This window comes from Podarcis pityusensis (assembly GCF_964106645.2).
Source record: "Podarcis pityusensis genome assembly, chromosome: 6".
NCBI classification, from domain to species: Eukaryota; Metazoa; Chordata; class Lepidosauria; order Squamata; family Lacertidae; genus Podarcis; species Podarcis pityusensis.
The window spans coordinates 51,550,608-51,570,230 of NC_138030.1; the positions used below are offsets into that span (position 1 = coordinate 51,550,608).

At 42.8% G+C, this 19,623-nt stretch overlaps 1 protein-coding gene across 2 annotated transcripts in view; it reads right to left on the reverse strand.

The window, feature by feature from the left end:
- TESK2 (testis associated actin remodelling kinase 2) overlaps positions 1-13,388 on the reverse strand; it is a 55,383-nt gene extending 41,995 nt beyond the window's left edge. Inside the window, exons 1-2 of one of the 2 annotated variants that reach the window (XM_081009399.1) lie at positions 13,113-13,388; positions 3,453-3,760 (exon numbers count right to left, since the gene is read on the reverse strand). In XM_081009399.1, coding sequence (XP_080865525.1) covers positions 3,453-3,674 — 222 coding nt within the window. In that variant the 5' untranslated portion in view covers positions 3,675-3,760; positions 13,113-13,388. Of the gene's footprint in view, positions 1-3,452; positions 3,761-13,108 lie in introns of both variants that reach the window. The other variant, XM_081009398.1, reaches the window with a different exon arrangement.
- Between the last annotated feature and the right edge of the window lie 6,235 nt (positions 13,389-19,623).

A 19,623-nucleotide genomic window follows, 5' to 3' on the forward strand; every position in this document is an offset into this window, starting at 1 on the left:
TTTAAATATTATTGCCATTACTAAATGCAACAAGATAACGGAGTACACAATAAATTCTATATATGGGCAAAATCCAGTTGAGGATTATTCTGTTTTCTCTGGAAGAAGCATAGCATCACAATTTTGTATGACCAAGGACTGCATAGTACACAAGCCTAGGCCAGGGTTTTAGTTTTATGAAATCATTTTCACAATAGGTACATACTATGTAAAGCTTCAACACAAACTGGAATGCAATTAGAACAATATATTCAGACATTAAATATAGAATGTCTGCTGTAAATCAAAATTTGAGTAGGTAAAATGGCCATGCAGAAAACTTGTTAAACTTCTTCACCTCATTTAACAGTGGACCATGTAGATAGAGAACTTAGCTTATGCCACTCCCACATCTGCTCTAAGTAATATGTATTGCTATGCCATTGGACAAGATAAGAAAAAGAGAGTGAGAAAATGAGAGTTCAATGACATTAATGGGTTACTCATACCATAGACCAGGGGTCTGCAACCTTTAAGACAAAAAGAACCACTTGGACCCGTTTCCGAAGAAAAAACAACTGGGAGCCGCAAAACCATTGCATGCGCAGGTTGATGGACTAGATGGAATGGACAAGAAGGACTGACAAAACCCGAGACCAGGAAGAAGAGACGTTGGATGAAGATTGGAAGAAAGTTTTTAAAAAAATTATTTTGAGAATTAGTGTAAAATTAATGAGTATTAGGAAAAATGTTGGAATGAAACTATTTGGCTTTAGTAGAAATGATATAAGGAGTTATGTACATTAAGTTTTAAGTTTTAAGGGTTTTTTTATGGTAAGATAAGGTTAAATAAATTAAGGTAAATTGAATGACAGAATATAGTGAAAGATGGAAAGGATTTGTTGAGTTAATTAAAAGGTTAGATCGTTAAGATAAATTATTTAACAAAAATTGAGAAAGATGGAAAGAATTTGCTGAAACAATTAATTAAATTAGAATACAAAAAGGGAGGCGTGAGGAGGTTGATGAAACAAGTAAATGAAAGATAAAGATATGGAACATTGGATGTATGTTTTAATGTTATTGTTTGTTTGGTGTTTTTTTGCTGTATTGTTGTATTGTTTTTTATGCTTTTCTTTTTATGTATTGTAATGTATGCTTTGTCAATTTTTTTGTTGTTTTCTTTTTCTCTTTTTTCTCTAATTCTTAAACTTTTAATAAATATCATAAAAAAAAAAAACCATTGCATGCGCGCCGCTGCCCTCCGAGCTGACAGCGGGCGGGAAGGTGACGTCGGGATGGTGCGTGACTAACGCAAGCACCGCCCCCATGCGACGTCACAGCCAGTACAGCGCCCGCCACAGTGGGGAGTGTCGGGGCGCACAATGCGCCTCCTCCCCTCGCTAGTATCCGCCCTGGAGCCGCAGCAAAGGTGTAAAAGAGCCACATGCGGCTCCGGAGCTGCGGGTTGCCGACCCCTGCCATAGACCAAGGTCCTGCAGCCTCAATCCTTGTAATTAAAAAGTGGCAAGGAGCACACTTCAAATAATTCTTCTTACTGACCAGAGGCTAAAGGTGCATAAGAAACTAATCCAGTCAGTAAAAAGGGAAGATTGCAAGATTGGCTTATTTCCTCAGGCAGTCTTATCATCTCCTCAGACTTGTAATGTTTTGTCTATAAAATGTAATATGGTCAGAAAGTGCGGTTTTTGTCTTGCAACTTAAACTTGCAAAGGAAATTTGAATTGTCTGTCTCATGGAGTGGTCCAGTAATGAGATATTACTAAACCATTCTTTGAGGTAGGAAAAAGACTTGAAGATCATAATTCATTGGGCAAGATCTTATGCTTAGCTGCCAATTCATTCTGATCCCAAGTAGTGAAGGAGAATATATGTTGTTCTTTTGGATTGCCAACGGATGAGGTTTTAATTTTAACATCTTTTCTCCCTCCTGTTTTTACAGTTTCATGACGTTTTAATTTTTGGCCTGCAAGTCACCTTGCTTCAGTCTGAAAAATAGAGCTAGATATTTAAATAAAACATACACATTTCTGCAAGCTTTCCAACTTAAAAAATCTAAATGTATTCATGTACGGTGGTGCCTCGCAAGACGAAATTAATTCGTTCCGCAAGTCTCTTCGTCTTGCGAGTTTTTCGTCTTGCGATGCACGGTTTCCCATAGGAATGCATTGAAAATCAATCAATGCGTTCCTAGGGAAACCGCCTTCAGACCAGGTCCGGGGACAGTCTGTCCCCGGACCTCTTCTGAAGGCTGGGGGGGGGGGGGACAAGGGCTTTTCTTCCCACCCCCAGCATTTTAAAAAACCCCAGGACAGCGGAGGACTTCTCCGCTGTCCGGGCGATCTTAAAATGCTGGCGGGCGGCATTTTAAAATCGCCCCGGACAGCGGAGGACTTCTCCGCTGTCCGGGGCGATTTAAAAGCCCCTGGGAAGGCAGGCAGGGGGGACAAAGACTTTCGCCCCCTGCCCGCCTTCAGAAGGTGTTCCCGCCCCCCGCCCCGCTTCGGAACAGCGTTCCGAAGTGGGGCGGCTGGGGCAGGTGTTCCCGGCCCCCCGCCCCGCTTCGGAACAGCGTTCCTAAGTGGGGCGGCTGGGGCAGGTGTTCCCGCCCCCCGCCCCGCTTCGGAACAGCGTTCCGAAGTGGGGCGGCTGGGGCAGGTGTTCCCGCCCCCCGCCCCGCTTCGAAACAGCGTTTTAAAATGCTGGGGGTCGGGAGCGAAGCGTTCGCTGCCGACCCCCAGCATTTAAAAATCTCCCCGGGACAGCAGAGAAGTCTCTGCTGTCCCGGGGAGATTTTAAAATGCTGGGGGTCGGCAGTGAACGCTTCGCTCCCGACCCCCAGCATTTAAAAATCTCCCCGGGACAGCAGAGACTTCTCTGCTGTCCCGGGGAGATTTTAAAATGCTGGGGGTCGGCAGCGAACGCTTCGCTCCCGCCCGCCAGCATTTTAAGATCGCCCGGGGCAGGCGGGGGGAAGGCAGGCGGGGGGGAGCAAAGACTTTTGCCCCCCGCCGGCCTTCAGAAGAGGTCCTCTTCTGAAGGCCGGCTGTGGGCGAAAGTCTTTGCTCCCGACCGCCAGCATTTCCCTATGGGCTTTCGTCTTGCGATGCAAGCCCATAGGGAAATTCGTCTTGCGAAGCGCCTCCAAAACAGAAAACCCTTTCGTCTTGCGGGTTTTCCGTCTTGCGAGGCATTCGTCTTGCGGGGCACCACTGTATTTAGTATAGATATGTTACTCAGCTGCCAACCAGGTGTCTCATCTCACTGTACTTTAAGCTTTCCAGAAATACTCATAGATGTTAAATATTCCAAGGCATTTAAAGTCCCCGTTACTCAGTGATCTTAGGCAAAGCACAGTCAAAAGACCAACAGCAAGAGAATATTCATTCATAATTTGTTTAATTACTATATGAAAAATAGGGAAAGAGGAGAATTAAGGTCAGTCTACTCACCTTGAACACCTCAGAAAAGAAACCAGATCCTATTTTCTCACAAGAAAAGTCATCAAGTCGTGTAAGTCTTGAAAAGGCACTAATCAAGGCCTTGTATGAAGAAGTCCAAACTCTGCCCATCTGGGACACGTTCCCATCGCCTCCGCCACCCCCATCAAAATCTTCAACGCGCTCCAAGCGTGGTGGAAATCCTGCTATTGAATTTCGCTTACTCCGATCCATCTTGCAAACAATATGGTTCCTTTAGGAAGAAGAGGAGCTTTCACATCCTAGGTGCTCAATTTGTTTTTCTTCTCTCTGGCCGTATACTAAAAATGAAGGAAAAAGAATTGAACCATTTTCTTGTCCCAAATCTATTGATAGAATGCTCAAGATGAAGCTATAAAAGTATAATTCTACTTGGGTGGATGTGAAGGGGAAAAGGTGCACAATGCTTGATCCCAGGTTTGCAATCAATCTGTGGTCAGAATTGACTCTAGGGGAGCAGAGAAGTTAGCTTCGCAAAACTTGGGGTACCTTTTCTTTTAGTCTCAAAAAAATCAATAACATTAATATCGTGAACTACAGTCATACCTCGGGTTAAAGATGCTTCAGGTTGCGTCCCATGGCAACCCGGAAGTAACGGAACAGGTTTCGCCGCTCGCGCATGCACAATGCTCAAAATGACGTCACGTGCATGCACAGAAGCGGTGAATCGCAACCCGTGCACACGTGGGTTGCATTCTGCTCAGGTTGCGAATGGGGCTTCAGAACAGATCCCATTCGCAACCAGAGGTACCACTGTAATAGGATACTAAAGTGTTGCATATTTGCTTGCAAGGTTGAACACAAATGACTGCTGCCTTCTCTTGTCTTTTTGGCATCTGTTAAGGATGTTCCTCTTTCAACAAACCTTCTAAAATCTTTATACTAACTGCTCTCTGTTTCAGTTCAAACTGGTTTTATGTGTTATAATATATGCAATTGTTTTAAATGTTTATATGTGCAACTGTTTTATTATTCTCTAAGTCACTTTGGGATTCCCTACAGGAAGAGATTCATAAATGAAAGAAAATAATAATTTCTCCTTTCACACAGTGCTTAACTGAATTTTTAAAATATAGTTTAACATTTTAAACTTCTAATTTCAGAATGTGCTAGATCCCTGCACCCCATTCCAGCTAGAGCACGATGAATAGTGAAGCAATCCTCCACACACATATCTCAGCATGGTGAGGCTGCAGTCAGTCCAACATAAAAAAGGTAAAGGACCCCTGATGGTTAAGTACAGTCAAAGGCGATTATGGGGTGCAGCACTCATCTTGCTTCAGGCTGAGGGAGCCAGCGTTTGTCCACAGACAGCTTTCTGGGTCATGTGGCCAACATGACTAAACCGCATCTGGCACAACGGAACGCTGTGATGGAAGCCAGAGTGCACGGAAACGCCATTTACCTTCCCATTGCAGTGGTATCTATTTATCTACTTGCACTGGTGTGTTTTTGAACTGCTAGGTTGGCAGAAGTTGGGACAGAGCAATGGGAGCTCACCCCATCGAGCAGATTCAAACTGCCGACCTTCTGATCAGCAAGCCCAAGAGGCTCAGTGGTTTAGACCACAGTGCCACCTGCTCTCTGCAGCTGTGCCTGTGCTGTGCTGAGATCCCTGCTTGCCCCAGAGATTCAAGGGAGAGCTCTCTCAAGAGCCAGCAGCAATGTGTTGCACTACTGATCCGTAGTTGATATTTTCACCTGAAGTTTACAGTTGGGAGTTTTTAGTTTAGAGAAAAGACGGGGGGCATAACAGAGGGGTGTAAAATTATACATGGAGTGGAGAAAATGGATAAGGAAAAGGTTTTCTTCCTCTCTCATAGTATTAGAATTTGGGGGCATCCAATAATTCTGGTTATTAGAAGAGTCGGTACAGACAAACGGAGCTATGGAATTTGTGATGGCCATGAATTTGGATGGCGTTGAAAAAGGATCAGACAAATTCATGGAAGATTCTTAGTATTTTTTCAAGAGAGACTAAAGGGCACACTGGAACTTCAGGTCTGTGCAATTAAAATTAATTAAAGTCCTCTGACTAGCCCTACAGATCCACTTTAAAAACTCAGACTTTCTGCAGATTACTAAGTGATGAGGAAAACACATTGAAAAGTATAAGATGAACAAATGATGACCAAGATATGTGAGCAGAATGAAATCTCATTGAGATAAAACTGCCCCATAAACAAATCAGAACAAGTGTTCAGTAAATACCAGGCATAGTCTATCTGCCACATAAGCTTTGTGCAAGCAAATTAGGGGGAATGCCAAACAAGCAGGTGGACTATAGGAGCCTTAAGGCCATTAATGGCTACTAGCCATGACTGCTATGTTCTATCCCCACTGTCATAGGCAGTACGCCTCTGAATAGCAATTCCTGGGAATCACAAGCGGCAAGAATGCTGTGGCCCTCATGTTCTGCTTGTAGGCTTTTCTTAGGCATCTGGTAGGCCACTTTGGCCTGACCCAGTAGGACTTTTATTATGTTGTTACCTAGAAGAATTGTAGCAATTGACTCACAAGGCCACTCAACCACTAACCTAGCGGTCACTGCCATGATGCTCATGAAGGCCTTATCTGGTGCCCCAGAATTAAGAATGATCCTCAGATTCCCAGTTTTCATTTTAAATAGATTTTATAGCATTTTCAGAATAAGAGATATGAGGTAAATGCCCAGACACCATTATTTGCTTTTGTACCAAATCAGCCTGTTCAACCCTTTCCATGCTTTACTACCCCCACCGTATTTTTTGGTCACCTTGTACATTTCGCTGGTACTGGGGAATGCTCCCTGTTGTCAATAGAAAGCAGCAGCAGCATTGTATTTGAGGGGGGAAATCAGTATTGTTTAATCTCCACAATCAGAATTTCTGGGGGTAAGGAACAGCAATGACTATACCCGCCCTATTTTTGGGTTTTGCCATGCTCACCTGCCCCCATGGCAGCCAAGCAGTATAGAAATGAAAATGATGATGGTGATGATGGTGGTGGTGGTGTGTTATGCCTCTCTTCCTTATGGTAGCCAGAGGTATCACAACAATCAATCAACATAAATATTGTTAAATCTTGTGATTGATGACCACAAGACTTTCTCAAAATTTAAGATGTGAATGCTGGTCTAAAAAAGTTAGTGCCCACTGTATTAATCTATTGGATTGCCTTGGTATGTCATTTATAGGTAGTTTATCTTGCTTCCACCTTTCTCTGTAAGGCAAGGGAAATTTTTCACCCACAAATTATCACTTTTTACAATGCTTTGAAGATGCGGTATCAGCATCTTCTACATCTTACCTTTTGTGAAGTATTTTAAATGCATAGCCTCTGTCAGTGATTAACTGCTTCTCCAAAAAGAAAACTCCTAGTTTTAGCTAGCGCTATCATATTTCTCACTTCCCACAGATGGAATCAGTCCCAAGAGGTGACCTTCTTTACCCTGTACTATTCTGGTTCAGGCAGAGCCTGTCACTACATAGTGTACTAGTTTGGTGGAAATTAATTCACATTATAAAAGGACGTCTCACATTAGCAAAGCAAAGTCTAAACCCAATAAAGTGACCAGGCATCAACTTTCTGAATGGAGCCAGGGAGTCTCAAATTTATACTTCACACCAGACAGACTGGTATTTTTAATCTTGGAACGTAGTTGTGGTGCAAAAACAAACAAACAAAAAACCTCACACAGAATTCATTCCTTCAGTGCTTGTGCCAGTTAACATGAAGGGAACTTTCAACTACTATAACCAAATTAAAGAACACAGTTACAATTGCCCATTCTAATTCTCTAATCTGGACCCAGCTTGCCTCCCCAAGAAGATGCCCCCCAAAAAAACTGAATTTCACATCTCTCTAGTGCAACTGAGGAAGGTGGAAGATGGATTAGTGTGTATACCATGAATTGCAGCTTGTGTCTTCCAAAAAGTGAGAGCATTACATGTTTCTCCCCAAACTACATGCACTATCCCCTTATTCACTTCTACCTACCCAAAAGTTTTCATACTTGCTCAGGCCCTGCACCCATGACACCTAAATGTATCTTTCGTGTTCAGAGGCAGTATATACCAAATGCTACAGAAGAACAGGGCTAACTGTGATACAGTACTCTCATGACCTACTTGAATTCCCAGAGACGTTTTACTGGTCACTGCTGGAAACAGGATGCTGAACTAGATGGAATACAAAGCAGTGGTGGGGCCTGAACCCCAAATTTGCTCTTGCAACATTTTACGTAAGACAAGTGAATGTGTTTGACACAAGTGAATTGCCCAAGGCTATGAACAAAGTACTGTACAAGGCAAATGTGAGGTCTATGCTACAAACATTAAATTCCTCAAATCAATTTCCCTTTTAATTTACTTTTGAACACTTATTTCCTTCTGCTTTCTTTCAACCCATTTTTCTGTTACCACCTGCCTAACTCTCCTTATATGCAACCACTCTTCTCTTCCCACAACTTAAGAAAACAGGACAGCATAAAAGTCAAAGGGCATCAGTTGTCCAATCAACAGCTGTGCACCAGCATCCTGATCACCCTCCTGCCTCTACAATCACTACCTTCCACTGTATTTTAGTGGAGGCAGTCATGCACTACTCAGTGCAAGACAATAGGGGCCTGTAAATCCTTTTAGCATTCCTGTACATGCCCTGATAACTCAGAGGCTGTAATTATTTTAAAATATTTTTCCCTTCAATTTGACAGATTTTAAAGTGAACATGTTTTCAGAAAGCTCCTCGCTAAATTTTATTTTATTTCAATTACGTGACTGCATATCAATTTCCAATAAGTTTAAAAAATAATATTTTTGAATGACAAACCTGCCAGCATATTGGATATACTGTAAAGTTGTAATTACCCAAATGTGAAACTCAATAGATGACTTATAGTCAGTTACAATTACAATCTCCCACTCTGGTTTGTAAGGTTATGGGATGAATGAAATAAAATAGTCCACATAAGCCACCCTGAGCACCCTTGAAGGAAGATAATGTACCAGGATAAAACAAATAAAATCAGGTGTGTTTATTTTTTTATTCCTCTTCAATCTTGTGTTCCTGTTCAGATATGCCTACAGTTACAGCATATACTAATAGAAGCTAGCCATGTGGTTTACTCCAGAAGGGAGAGAGCAGAAGTTCTCCAGAAACAGTTGTAGAGCACAGAAATACTTGGGAATGCCAGTTCTTAAATGGGAGGTGTATTTGTGTGCAACTTTCCTACCAAGATGCATGAAAAGAGCTGACATTTACAAAAGAGCATTCTAGACTTCAAAAAATATTTGATTGTGATCAAAGGACAAAGTAAGCCAACTTTTTATTTTCAGACCCCTGCAATAATCTCCCTTTGTTTTGTCTGGAGCTAATGGGAGGTGTAACCCCAAACACTTGGAGGGCAATAGCTAACACGGTAAACTATTGAACAGCCCAGTGGCCCATCTATCTCATTATCCTGACCTACACAAGATGCTTCAGGTAATTCCCATTCTGCCTGCCCAAAGTGCAGGCCAGCAGATATAATACCCCATGGATTTCCACCAGCTGTAACCTGTAGAAAACCCCATACTGGGTATTCCAGACAGGGAGAGATTGAACATGTCCAGAATTTTCTAGTTCCCAATCTAGGCCTGACAGCCACACCAGAGCAGGTTTTACCTGGTCCCCACCTTCCATTGCAGACAGCAGGGGCAGCAGGGCTACGGATGCAACAGTGGTTCCATTCCTCAATCCAACCCTGCTGCTGCTCAGCCAGGGTTAGAATAGCTCTGTCAATTTTAAAAGGAATCCATGTCTGTAGGAGTATTACCAGCATAAGCAATTCTAAGGCAACAAAAGGATTCATTGCAGAACCAGAGGAAAGACAGACTTTCTGGAAAAATGAATGTATGAGCAGAAGCCTAGCCCTGTGGGTAAGGAAATTGGATAGATAGTGCTTTGTTATTCCTCCACACAAGGAACAGTCATTGTCAGCTTTTATTTTTCAATTTACAGGATATCAGAACCTAACAAAAGCCACAATGGAAGCATGACAAAGTCAGTGGACATAGCTTATTCAAAATATTTTTGTTCTCTTGAATTATGGCTTACAACAATGCAGACTTGGGCACCTACAGAACACTTACAGAAGTGCAAACATAGCAATTTAAACACAGGGTTGTATCCAATGTTGTCTGTGAATAAGCAAAGCAGACTTCTGCTCACACAACGACACTTCAGTCATTTGAAAAAAGAATAATAATAAAAAAGTGAACAGGCAACTTGTTTGATTATTGGTGAGCAATCTTATCTAGGTCATGATTTATAGAGGAAAGGTGCAATCTATATGCATTTACTTCACCACCATCTCTCTCCCCTGCACCTCCAAAGCTGCTCTGGAGGGTTGGGAAAGAAGAGGACATTGCGCAAGCCAAAGTCCACTTGCACAACATTGCATTCCATCCATGTGCTACAGCTAAAGACATTATTAATAAGAGTTCTACACTTCAGTCATTTGAAATAATAATAATAATAATAAAAGTGAACAGGCAACTTGTTTGATCATTGTGAGCAATCTTATCTAGGTCATGATTTATAGAGGAAAGGTGCAATCTATATGCATTTACGTCAGCATGTGTTCTGCTATCAAGATGCAAGTCCGCAAGAGCCTTTCCAGACTTATCCTTTCACTGACAAATAGTTGTTGCAAGATATCTTTCCCACAGCTAGCACTTCAACTGCAGGAAAGTCATATTCACACAGGAGAGATCCGTAACTTTATTACTCCAGCAGTCCACCTAATGGTTAGTGCCCACAACAACTCTCATGATGGAAATGCTCTACATACACTGTACCATTTTTTAAAAATTAGACTGATTAAGTGGCTGAACCAGGCATAGGCAAACTTGGCCCTCCAGATGTTTTGGGACTACAACTCCCATCACCCCTAGCTAACAGGGCCAGTGGTCAGGGATTATGGGAGTTGTAGTCCCAAAACATCTGGAGGGCCAAGTTTGCCTATGCCTGGAACAATACTTACTGCAGTGATCATTTAACTTGTTTAATATTACAAACTTGGAAACACAAGCAAGCTACCTCCCTACATATTTTTTGTATTATGTATAATTTCCCCTATCTAGTATGCACTCTTTTTTAAAGGCAAAAGCAGTGAACAGGCAATCCCGCCAGAGCACAGCTTCCCTTATGTATCCTATGAGACATGAAATTGCATTGCTGGTGCTGGACTGGGACTGGAATATAACATCAAAACTGTTTTCCGTTTTTTAAATCACCAGGAAATGCCCTAAGTTACACAAAGCAAGGCTTGGCTACAAATAAGGACCTCACAAGTGACCAGTCACAAGATACAGTTAGAGACCACATATCTCACCAATTACAAGAAACTGGTGACAGATAAGAGAATATGGCTGTTACCATTATGTCCTATGACTGTGTTAGACTAGATGTACTGAATCAGATCCAGGGTCCAGGCCTTATGCTCTTAAATACGAGTGCATAGTTAGGATTGTTTAATACACATTAGTTATGCTTTAACTGTGAAGAGGTCCCAAGTATATAGTCTCACTTTGTAAATTAAAAACATTTCAGTAGAACATAGATGCCTGAGAACAGTCGACTGCTGATTTACATTATCAATCCTCTACACAAAGCTGTTTCTTTTCTAAAGCATCAATTTGCAAAACAGTATATAAAATGCAAAGTTCCTGTGCGCATATGCAAGTAGTAATTCCAGACAGAAACCAAAATGCCAACAGAGAATGGCCCATTGTCCCCTTCCTATTCTATTGTTATTGCAAATGTTTCCTTGGTGGGATTTTTTTATTTTACTCTTGCCACAACCTATCATATATATTAGGAAACAAACTCAAATAGCCAAGTTTTCATAGAAAACCAGAGTACAGATTCTTAGATTAGGAAAAATATTTATACAGTATCTACACTTTTGCAACCAATATTGTCCTTTAGAACGCCCGTCTACTATCATATTCCCTATAACTATTCTATTCATTTTCTCCACATCATACTTATTTTACATCACTATCATGCCATCATTTACTTGCCTTTTTCTAAACTAAAAAAGTCCCAAATAGTGTCATCTTTCATCATAAGGGAGTTGCTCTATCCCCTTTTCATGTAGTAGTTTGCTTCTAAATGGAAGTGAAGCAAACCACTATTATAAAAGAATGCTTAGATGAACAGTATACTCACTCAGAAAAGTAATACATCTTACACTTAATACTGTAGTATATATATATATATATATATATATATTTAATATAGCCATTATTCTTTAATATGCATTTCTTTAAACTCAAGAGAAATGGCAGAAAAAATGTTATTGAAATGGTGAGACATGTGACACACACTTCACCATTTTCACTCTTTCACACAAAGAACAAACAATGAAAGTATTTATGATGCATACACGAATGTAAACGGCCTTTGAATGCCTTATCTCAGGTTTTAAATTGCAAAAGTCTTATTTACTTTGTAGATCTACAAAGCAAGGTAGGGCTGGAATTCAAGTGCAATTCAAAAAAATGTTTTATTCAGAATTGCAGATACTGAATTCTATGTAGCTTTCTAACAAATAGAAAACTTCAACAACAAACTTTACAAAAACTATAGGAACAATGTCAAAGAAAAAGTGTGTCAACTTCAGAGGCAATTAATCAACAACCTAAATAAGTGACAAAAAGTATATAGTCCTACTCTACATACGACAGTTTATTATACCTTCCATTAAAAGCAAACCCATGTGCAACATAAACAAAGACAAAACGATAATTAAACCATCACAGTGAGCATTCAACTTTCCCATTCAAGTAAGAGCAGCCCTTTTCATGGAAACAACTACCCAGAAGCAACAGCAGCAGAGCTCTGGGATTAAGCAACGCTGGATATTTCCAATTGCATCTTTCAAAGCATCCCAGCAAAGACAAACCTTCTGAACCAAAATCAGTAAGATGATGAGATTCATTACTTGAAAAGTTCTGGGCATTAAACGGCATGGTGGAGGCTGGCAGAGAGAAAAAGAAAAAGGCAAGGAAGTCATCTCCCCCCTTCCCCTTCATCATCTTTACCTCACACCCTCAGCCAGGTGGCTAAACACTCCTCCATCTTTGACCGGTTCCTCCCATTGGGGACCAAAAGAAAGGCTTTGCATTACTTTTTAGGGCTTTTTTTTAGGGAAAGAAGAGAGAATGGGAGTTCTCCAAAGTGCTGTCAAACTACTAAAGAATCTCCTCGCCCTCGTGTTCCTGCCCTCGCACTTTTCCTTCACAACACTCCCACAAAATGCACAACTCGGGACAGCCCCCCAACCTTTCTCTACCTAAGAGGCCCCCAGCCTCGCTCCTCAGGCTCCCGTCTTCAGGAACTCACTCTGTGACAGTCATGTTCCTCAACATCACCACAAAGGGGGTGGGAAGGGGAAGGGGAAGAGGGGGCGTTTTCCACGCTCCTTCCGCGCCTCAGAACTCGCTGCCGTCGGGGGCCCCGTCAGCTAATCCCATCCCCGCTTCCCGGCTCATTGTCACCCCCCCTCCACAGCCCCCCCCCCCGCATCCCACGCGCGAACCAGCCTCTCTCGCCTCCGCCCCCACGAAGCGCCCGCCCTCGCCCCGGACCTCGCTCTTCTTTACCTGCCTCAGAGAGGAGGGGCGGTGGGCTCCGCGCACCCAGAAACGGCTCATAGTCACCCGCTCCTTGGGAGGCGACCAAGACTCCAGCAGCGCTTCAGCCGGGGAAGGAGGTCTAACGCCCCGCCGTGAACGTCCGGGCGGGGCGAGGGGGCGCAGAGACAGGGCGACCCGAGACTCCTTCTTCCCGAGGGAACGGCAAGGCTGGGCCGCAGCGGCCTCGGGCCCTTCCCCACCCCCCCGCCCACCGTCCTCCGCAGCGCCGAGGAAATGAGACGGCGCACTTTCACACCAGTCCAGCGGCCGCTGCAGACCAACTGAGTCGCCTGTCTGGCTCGAAGCCACCACAAGACGGAGACGGGCGGAGCTAACCTTCCTCCCCCTGCTATATCCGCCAATCCGCATGGACCAGAGTCTGATTGGCGGCTCACGCGGCTAATCATATCGAAGACTTAAGCACGGTCGAGGTGTGGGTCGCCTTTTGGTTAGCGAAAGAGCGCTTGAGTGACAGGCCAGCTTGACTCAAGCGCAACAACAGCTTCGGCCGAAGCCTGCGAAAGGGCGGGGAAGAGCGAACGGGGGGGGGGGGGAGGAGGAGGAGGAGGAGGAGAAGGCGGGTTGCTAGGGGAGCTTCAGAACTATTGGCCGTCAGTCGAAGGCGGATGATAAACAGGGCGTCAGGCCAATGAGAATGTGCTTACCAGAGACGGCAAAGCCTGGGAGCCAATTCTAAACTGTTTACCCGGGAGGAGGGATAATACAGCTGTCAACACGGGCTCAGACCTTAATTAGTGCTGAGAGACAGTGAAGAGTCATGAACTGCCAGGGCGCTGGACGGGGGTGGGATCAAGATTTGCTGAGTGGGCGTTTGGATATGCAGCAGCGTTTCTAGTAATAAAAACACACACGTGCACGCGTAATAATAATGGTTAATTTGTGTATTACTGTGTCATGAGATGCCCAAAATCTTCCTGACACAGCACATGTGGAAGGCGTTGAGGCATCGCTCCTGGTGTGTGCAAGTTGCCCAGGTCTCACTGCCATAAAACTGTGCACTCAACACATAAACCTGGTAACCCTTCATCTTGGTATTGCCATAGTTGCCTTGCCCACATTCCCAGCATGTTTGCACTCCTGTCTCTGCAAGATCTACACTGGCTTGGTCATGTCCACGGAATGGAAAATGGCAGGATCCCCAAGGAAGTGCATTACCAAGATGTATATAAATGTGAGAAGAAGGCTGGCAACATTAACTGTGCTGTGTGGTAATTCCCCACAGATGACCCACAGTGCCTGGAGACAAGTCATGTATCCACAGCAGTGATCAGTCAAGGAATGAGCACTGGGAGGAGCACAGAAAGAAGAAACACCATGGTACAGCTGCATCAGCACAACCAGATGCCTTCATCTGCCCCACCTGCAACAAAACATGTCTCTCTCATATCAGTCTCTACAGCTGCATCAGCACTGTAACCCTCCAATGATTTGACTTCACCCCTGACGGTGCACTCTTCCACTGTCTCCTGAGACAGAAGGACGGCAACCAACTACAGTGGTACCTCAGTTTACGAACTTAATCCGTTCTGGAAGTCTCTTATTGAACCGAAATCGTTCTTAAACCGAGGTGTGCTTTCCCTAATGAGACCTCCTGCCGCCGGTGCCCTTCCACCATTTGGATTCCATTCTTAGACAGAGGTAAAGTTCGCAAACCGGGACACTACTTCCGGTTTTGTGGCGTTTGTAAACCAAATTGTTTGTAAACAGGGCTGTTCTTAAACAGAGGTGCCACTGTATTAGCATATTAAGATACATAAATTAATGGCAGTTCTGTGTGTCCATTGCCTAGCAATTAAAGTTACACTTACAATACAAGGCCAATTTGCCTCATTTGCACTGTGTATCTGGTGGGTAGTGCTCTTATTAAAATGCAATGTGCATTACTATCCTCATTCATCTTTAAAATGTGGAAATTATTTTCATATGAGCATAATACTTTAGTTTCTTGTTCAAGAAGATAATGAAGGGAATCTTTAGATGAAACGGCCCTGTGACATAGGAGATCCATCCACACCACTCTGCCCAGTGAATCACACTGCCTCAGCAACAATGTCATCTGCTCCAAATATGTAAAGATAGAATTAAGACACATTATTACTCCCTTACCTGTCCATGAAAGAGATCTTGCTTTGTGTTTTGAAATGTAAAGATGTTGTGCTTCAGGTTTTTTAAAATTATTATTTAACATGGATAGCAATTATATCGAAAACGCACTGCAGATGTCAAGGTCTCGTTTGACATATACTTGAGAGGCAGACTTACCTCTTATATACCCAGTATATAAGACACTAATCAAGCAACATTCAATCAAGTCAAACATTAAAAACTAACATGTGTTAACTATGTGCCTGTGTGCCTGCAGTTGGGGTGGGGGCTTCGGGGGCGGCGGCTTTGTTCTCACCTGCCAGCAACCTAACTTCCAAGGTGCACAACCTAGTGGATGTGGCACTAAGGTCAAGGATTTATAAGATTCATTCAGGGATTCACCTGAGTGAATATGCATAGGAGAAAACACTCCTTGAAGTAACCTGATCCTGGATCACTTAGGACTTTAGAAACCAGCATTTCTAATTATTTCCAGAAGAAGTAGCAACCAATGAAGATATTTTTACACTTCCCATATCACACCATGACCCCCAGTGGCTAGTGATAGACAGTAATTAGAAAGTCACATTTTTAAACAGCTGCAACTTCCAAATAGTCATCAAGTACTGGCCCATGCAAAAGACATTACAATGGTTCAAATTTTAAGTTTGAACATCTCTTACTTTTGTCACAACCAAAAGTTATGACTGGTATATGCAGATAATTTAAGAAACTTATCATTTTTATTTATGTGTCCTATTAAAACAGCTGGGCTTCATGATGCACATATGTAATATGACTACCCTACACCTACAAAAGAAGAAGAAAACCTCATGCATCAATGTACCAACTATACCACTATGACTTTGAATCAATATTGGAGCAGTGGACTGCATAAATTCAGTTCCTGATCACTGAGTACCCTTAGGTAAGTCACTAACTCCAATCCTAATTTGCTTCTGACTGTAGCAGTGAGGATAAACAGAATAAGAACGGCAAAGCACTTTGTACTCTGGTGTTACAACAATATCAGTTACAGCTTTGAAACATGATAACTGCCCTTCTCTTCAGGTTTCCAACTCAAAATAGATACCCACAGCAGCAGAGACTTACCTGATTATGCACCTAGCATAATGCAAAACAGTTATCCCATAATACATTGTAACCACTCTTAGTATGCTCCTCTTGGTACTCATAACTGAGGTGGTGAATTAAAAAGATACATTCCTTCCACTTTTCAATTAATATTTATCAATAGGGTGGGTGAATTCTAAAGAGGGAAAAAAGGTGATCTTGGGTGGGTATGTAGTGTTGTAGTTATAAAAAGGCATAGATCCCTTCTGTACAAAGCGTTGTTGCCATAGTCCATCAGGGCTTCTCTATAAAAGTCAGATTTCTGTTTTCTGCTAGGTCCTATGTGTCAGGGAACTGCCATCAGTGCCAGAGGGAGAGAGCAAAATCCAGAGGGATTCCAGAGAGCATCCCGGGATTGGGAGAGGCAGCCCATCTTCTGGGGAAGAGAATCAGCGTAGCACTAGTGGAGAAGGGGGGCAGATGGGGGAAGTGGCGAGGCGGTCCCATGACTCCTTGCCAGGGACCAGCGGGGAGAGTAGAGGTCCTCCGCTGCCTACGCCCTCCTTGCACAGAAGGCTTTCGCGCAGAGAGAGTAGGAGGAGACTAGGCGTCAAAGAGCTTCTTTGCTGGAAGAAGTTTAAGAAACGCCCACTGACGGATTCTGCCAGCGATTGAGACAGCCACGGGTGAGTGGCTGTCCGGACAGAAAAGGTTCACTCAGGCAACCCAGCCAGGTGTTTGCACCGGCTTACGCACGAGCAACACCTAGAACCATTACACTATGATATCCAGATTACAAATCAAATTTCTCAGGAATTTTATGCAGCTCTCTAGCAGCATTTGGGGTTGTTCACATGTTTTTGTTCTTGGTTCAAGTTTAAATATCCCTGTTAGTATCAGCAGATCAGTTAATAATAGCCCTGGCTGCAATCCCAACCTTACTTTCTTGGGAGTAAGCCCCTCTGAATTCAGCAGACTTTGTGGTTAGGCTTGTGGTGAGTACACTGAGGCTGCAGTCCTGTATCCACCAACCAGGGAGCAAGTCCCACGAAACTCAGTGAGACTTATTTCTGAAAAGAGATGTAAAAAGGTAAAGGGACCCCTGACCGTTAGGTCCAGTTGCGGACAACTCTGCGGTTGTGGCACTCATCTCACTTTACTGGCTGAGGGAGTTGGCATACAGCTTCTGGGTCGTGGCCATCATGACTAAGCCGCTTCTGGTGAACCAGAGCAGCGCACAAAAACACCATTTACCTTCCCGCCAGAGCAGTACCTATTTATCTACCTGCACTTTGACGTGCTTTCGAACTGCTAGGTTGGCAGGAGCAAGGAGTGAGCAACGGGAGCTCACCCTGTTGTGGGGATTCGAACCGCCAACCTTCTGATTGGCAAGCCCTAGGCTCAGTGGTTTAGACCACACAGTACAGTATAGGGCAGTGCTATGAAACACTGAAGGATGGTGACATCTAGCGTTCAAAAGAGTGAACAGTTTAAGTGTTTACAGGTACTGTATCTGGAATTAAAATCCTTTGAGAATGGTGTAGCAATTCTACTTACTTAAAAATGGCTAGTTAGTTAATATTTAAATGAAAGGGAAGAAAACAACAACAAAGATAGAGGTGCACAGCCAATATATACCTGCTCTAAAAAATACAGGAAAGCAGCTGCTCACAGCATGATCTTGTCCCCACTTCCATTTATGGACTACATCAGCCTTTACCAAAATCTGTTCTGAAACTCAGTTTATTTTAATGTATGAGTGGCAAATACCATAGATGTAAAATGCACACACATACACAGTTCTACTTTTTCAAGAGAGAGGAAATGATATTTTCTCCCATCCAGCCACAGATTTGTATATTCTGTCAACATATTATTTACAATTAAACAAGTAACATATAGAAAGTATGGTGCAGATTCGGACATTTGTGTTACTTATTTATTATTTTTGTGGCACAGTCAATGTAAATGCTACTTTACAAACTGGGAAGCAAACCACATAATTGCTAAAAATGTACAATCTAAACAGAGGCAAATAAAGGATAGGAACAGAAAAGAAAGATCAGAATCAAAATAAGAGCAAACACTTTACAAACTAAAGCAAGTAAAAACACATATGAGCTTCCTAAGTTTTAGTACAGTACCATCAGCAGAAATACTGCTGTGAGAAAGCACCCCTGCTTGCATTAAATAATGTACAGTTATCTGAGAATAGTGCTCTTTTGTGCAGGTAGATATAAATACATAATTTTAGACTAGTTAGTTCAAAACACTATCAGCTTTTACAACCATCAACCCCCTTTCCAATAGTAAAAGCTAATATTTAGTAATATTTAGTTCTGCAGACACACTAATAATTGCACTGTTGTAGTAGAACAAGATAAGGGAGAGAAGATCCATAGGTAGAATTGTTTTCAAACATATTTAGCACTATTTCAAACATATTAGCTGCCTAGTGATGGAAGAACTTTAAGGATTTTGGTAGCTTGTCGCATGAAGAGTGTGTACTGCTATTCCTTACTCTCAAGCAAACTCAAGCACTGTTCTCTGTACAGTCTCCTTTGTCCTTTGCAAGATACAAAGCATCCATTTACCAACTCTCTGGGGACATCTTCTGGCAGGCACTTAAATCACTCCTTATTTATAGGGAAGTATCCTGTACTGTAATAAGTTTTGGAGATTTGAAATCTGGTGTACTAGTTGAGATTGTAGTTAAGAGTCTACATGTTAAGAGTCTGGAATTTAGCCCACAATCCTGCGGCTATTTCAGAATCCCAAGTATTTAATCTTACATGTTTTTAATTGAACTTACTGCTGCAAATAAAGCATGGTGGAAAATATGTCCCAGATCCTGCAGAGCAGAGGATTTGAGATGTGTTGCCAATTATCACATTTGTAGCTTGGGAATGCTGTGAGATCCTACCCTCATTTTGGAGGGTGAGGTGTCTTCTGTGGCATGAAGCATGTTTTATCTGTTTCAGCTGCCTCCTCCTGGATAGCTATCTATGTCTGGTATCATGCTGTAATAAATGCATTGCATGTGAGTCTGTCCTCATAAACTTCAGCTGCTCCAGAAAACATCAGAAAGACAACTGACTCTAAGTTAGCCTTTCCCAACCATGTGTCCCCAGTTTTTGCAAGACTACAACTTCCACCACTATTCTCCACTGGACACGATGGCTAGGGATGATGGGAGTTGTAGACCAACAACATCTGGGGACCCAGTGTTGTGAAAGGCCACTTGGAACCTAACTCACCAGTATTAAACACATTTTCCCTGCTTTCAAAGCCTCCCCAGAAGA